This window comes from Aegilops tauschii, chromosome 2 (genome assembly GCF_002575655.3).
Source record: "Aegilops tauschii subsp. strangulata cultivar AL8/78 chromosome 2, Aet v6.0, whole genome shotgun sequence".
NCBI classification, from domain to species: Eukaryota; Viridiplantae; Streptophyta; class Magnoliopsida; order Poales; family Poaceae; genus Aegilops; species Aegilops tauschii.
The window spans coordinates 12,515,509-12,519,451 of NC_053036.3; the positions used below are offsets into that span (position 1 = coordinate 12,515,509).

At 37.3% G+C, this 3,943-nt stretch overlaps 1 protein-coding gene across 3 annotated transcripts; it reads left to right on the plus strand.

Moving 5' to 3' along the window:
* LOC109773749 (cysteine-rich receptor-like protein kinase 40) lies at positions 1–2,747 on the plus strand. 3 transcript variants are annotated; one of them, XM_020332459.3, is made up of 7 exons: positions 1–178; positions 598–788; positions 867–1,128; positions 1,420–1,639; positions 1,743–1,890; positions 2,000–2,196; positions 2,501–2,747. In XM_020332459.3, exons 1-6 carry the CDS (start codon positions 16–18, stop codon positions 2,177–2,179), a joined length of 1,164 nt encoding a protein of 387 aa, XP_020188048.2. In that variant the 5' UTR covers positions 1–15; the 3' UTR covers positions 2,180–2,196; positions 2,501–2,747. The 3 variants fall into 3 exon arrangements, with proteins under 3 accessions (XP_020188048.2, XP_020188049.2, XP_020188047.1); XM_020332460.3 differs by having other exon boundaries at positions 628–788; XM_020332458.4 differs by having other exon boundaries at positions 94–178; positions 585–788.
* The last annotated feature ends 1,196 nt before the right edge of the window (positions 2,748–3,943 follow it).

Below are 3,943 nucleotides of genomic sequence, written 5' to 3' on the forward strand. Positions count from 1 at the left end.
GCATGAGTCAAGTCAATGCATACTTTTCTACGCGGTAGGTGGGCATCTCATTGGGTTGGTGGTATATATCCAACTGAGGCTAGCAGGAAGCGGTTCCTTCTCAGAAGCTTCATCCCCGTTTCTCCTCTGCTCTCTTCACAACTGCTAGAGGATCCCTCAAGAGTCCGATCTTCACAAGGTATGCTCTTTCAATTTGGAAGTTGATTGTTTTCAGATGATGTTACAACAGCCATGTCTATGGATAAGAGTGTTTTCTTCCATGTTATTACTAGTTACTACATCTTTTACCGTTGCTTGCTTGCCTTTGCATGTCTGCGTGCAATTTCGATGCCGTGGCCAGAAGTTAGAACTCTTCTGGGCTTGTATCATCCAGATACAATGGCAACAAATCTATAAAAGTTTCTATTTCAGAGGAAAAACATGTTTGTGGATTAGTCAGTTAGTCTACGGACATTCCATGTGTGTTTAGTCTTGTGTATTGTTAATCTGTCTTTGCTGTTTCTTGTAAGAAAAAATCTGTTTTTGTTGTTCTCTGGTATATGGAGAACTGGCAGCAACCCATAATTTATATAAATCTGTTTTAGCTCTGGTAATTAGGAGTCACGTCAACACTTCTTAAATCATCAGAAATGGCTACTAGTGCTAGCGGAGGTAGAACTCAAGAGAACAAGCCGAGCATTTTGAGCACATTACCGAAGCATCTGCCATTAGACTTTCTGAAGAGTATCACAGATCAGTTCTCAGAGAAGCGTGTAATTGGTGAAGGCGCTTTTGGAACTGTTTATAAGGTATGGTTGTGCTTTAACAGTTTCCGTCTTTTCAGAAGTTACTGAAAAATGTTGCTGATAGAGTCTGAGGTTGAGCAGGGAACAGCGCCAGATGGGGAAACCATTGCTGTGAAGAAACTTGCCGAAAACTCGCCCCTTCCACGAGATAAAGCATTTAATAATGAGGTTCAAAATATTATGGCTCTCCATCATGAAAATGTTGTAAAGTTGGTTGGTTACTGTCATGAAAGTCAAAAGAAAGTGGTGCAGAACAATGGAAGGTATATTGTTGCTGACATTGTTGAAAGTGTACTCTGCTACGAATATTTACCAGGGGGAAGCCTTAAGAAGAATCTTTTTGGTATGTCATACTATCCGATTCAAATTGCACCAATGTTCAAGATTCTAATACTCCTATCATACACTATTAATTGGAATTTGGCTATCAATCTTTGTTACACCACGTTCAGGTTTAAATGCTATACAATGATAATATAGATACAACAGTTGACATGATCAAAAGAAGTTGCAACTGTACATACAAATGTGTCTTCTGTGATCAATATTTTTTTCTATTAGCATGCTAACAAATAAATGATATTCAAGTCATTATCTTGGAGTGCTTCAGTAATCCTGTGCGTCACTTCTTCAGGAGATACCAAAATGGACTGGGACACACGATTCAACATAATTAAGGGGATCTGCGAGGGTTTACTCTTTGTACACAGCATTCCTATTGTCCATATGGATCTTAAGCCCGAAAATATACTGCTGGATAGTAACATGGTACCGAAAATAGCGGATTTTGGTCTCTCGCGACTCTTCGGTCAAGAACAAACACGGATGAACACACAAAATGTAGTGGGGTCATAGTAAGTCGATTATGAGCTGTGATAAATTTTTGATTCTTTATTATTGTTTAAATGCATCCTAACCTCTCTGGTAGTACTTATTGTTAATGTTAATGATATGCAGTGGATACATTGCTCCAGAATATCTATACAGAGGTGAAATCTCCACAAAGTCAGACATATACAGTTTAGGTGTACTAATCCTGGAGACCACCACAAGAGAGGAGAATTGCCGCGGGAACAAACCATCTGCAGAACAATTTATTAAAAAGGTAACTGGAAATTTTCTTAATAATTTGGACACTAAACTTTAGAGGCTGATATTAGAAATGATCTTTTGTGGTATATCTTGAGGGGTTATAATTCCAATCCTGTTCATAGGTACGTGAAAATTGGACAGAGCAGCACATCGTATCAGAGTACCCATCATTAAAAGCAGATAGCCTCCGACAAATAAAAAAATGCATCGAAATTGGACTGCAATGTGTTGAGACTGATCGGCAGAGGAGACCTTCCATAGAAAAAGTTATCGACCAGCTCAATGGACGGCATTCTAATTGAGCTAGAAGGTCATACTGGTACGAAATTAACTGTCCACAAGCCATCCTAATGGCGGTTTTAGTTTAACAAATTTAAGAATGGATACATGTTTCCCTCATGTGTAGCCAAAAAAACGAATGGGTTAAAATATTTGCAACCCTTATGTGCAGAATGACATATCCTTGGTTGGGTACCGATTATTTTTTTGCCAATCATGCATTGTTGCATAAGGTTGTTCATTTTATAATTTCACTGTGTTACACATAACCCGGCATCTGTAGAACCATGTAGTTATGCTAGTACATTTCAGCTGGTCGTAACCTACAGTGTATGGAATTTCAGATCTCCAGTCTCCAGGGAGAATTAAGTTTGGGTCTTCTTCAGGAGACATGTGCAAGAAGCAAAGGACATGCTTGGCTGTTTGCCAAAGTTGAAATAATTTGCTTCGATATGTACGTCATTGTGGAACCTGTTACCTTCCATTTCTTATGATGATTGCTACTCCATGTATGTTTTCTTGGTAATGGACTTCTTTATACTCCAGATACAGTGCAGTTGCCTGTCCAATTTAAGTGCCACGTAAGAATTTTATTCTCCCCGTGTAGATTTTAAGATGAGTATATGCGCCAACTTTTTAAAAGGGCAAATAGAGTATGTGTGGTTCTAATTTCTAAACATAATACACTCTCATATTTAATTAACAAAAAAAACTACTTAAGGATTATTTTGTCAAAAAAGGCCGGTATACCCTAGGCCTCCCTGCGCCAATTGTATGCATGTATCCATCATTAAGAAGATTCACGTACAAAGTAAAGTCATACAAGCCAGATAAAAAGGCTAAGACAACCGAAAGGCAATAGAGATTACATGACACTCCCAAGGATCACTAATCCTAACAGTGGGGCAAACCCTATTTGGCGCTGCAGGCGCCCGTTATAGGCCATTTTGCTAACGGGCGCCTGCAGTGCACGTCCCCCTGCTGTGATTGGGCCGGCCCAGTTGGTTTCCTTCACTGTTGAAGTAAAAACTTCAAAAAAAGCAAGCAACACACGATTAAGGAATCGAACCCACGACCTCATAGCTCACGACGAGTTGCACAAACAACCTGGGACAACATAAGTCGTGTCTGTAGTTTCTCCCACTTGCCCTTTTTGTTCTTTCCTTTTGTTTCTTTTTTCTTTCTTGATTGTATTTTCTATATTTTTCTGTTTCTTTTCTTGTTCTTTTTCTTTTTCAAATATACACAAACTTTTTTAATTTCAATGAACTTTTTCTTCAAACCGATGAACTATTTTTCGAATTTGATGAACTATTTTATAATTATATAAACCTTTTCAAATTCGATGAACTTTTTTTCAATTTCAACAAACTATTTTCAAATTCAACGAATTTTTCCCTAAATCCGCTGAATTTTTTTCAAATTCGATGAACTTTTTTTCGAATTCGATGAACTTTTTTTTGAATTCGAAGAACTTTTATCAAATTCGATGAACTTTTTTTCAAAATTGATGAGCTTTTATTAAATTTGTGAACTTTTTTTCAAATTTCATTCGAATTTGAAAAATAGTTCATCAAAAATGAAAAAAGTTCATCGATATGAAAGATTTCACGAATTTGAAAAAAATCATCAAAGAAGGAACAAAAAAAAGAAAAAACAGAAAACGAAAAATGGAAAAAAGGAAAGAAGATACAATATAAATAATGAAAAGATAGAACCTGTCAGCCGCTCATATGTTGTCGATTGGTTAGTGCAGGCTACCACGAAACATCAGATCGCTTGTTCGA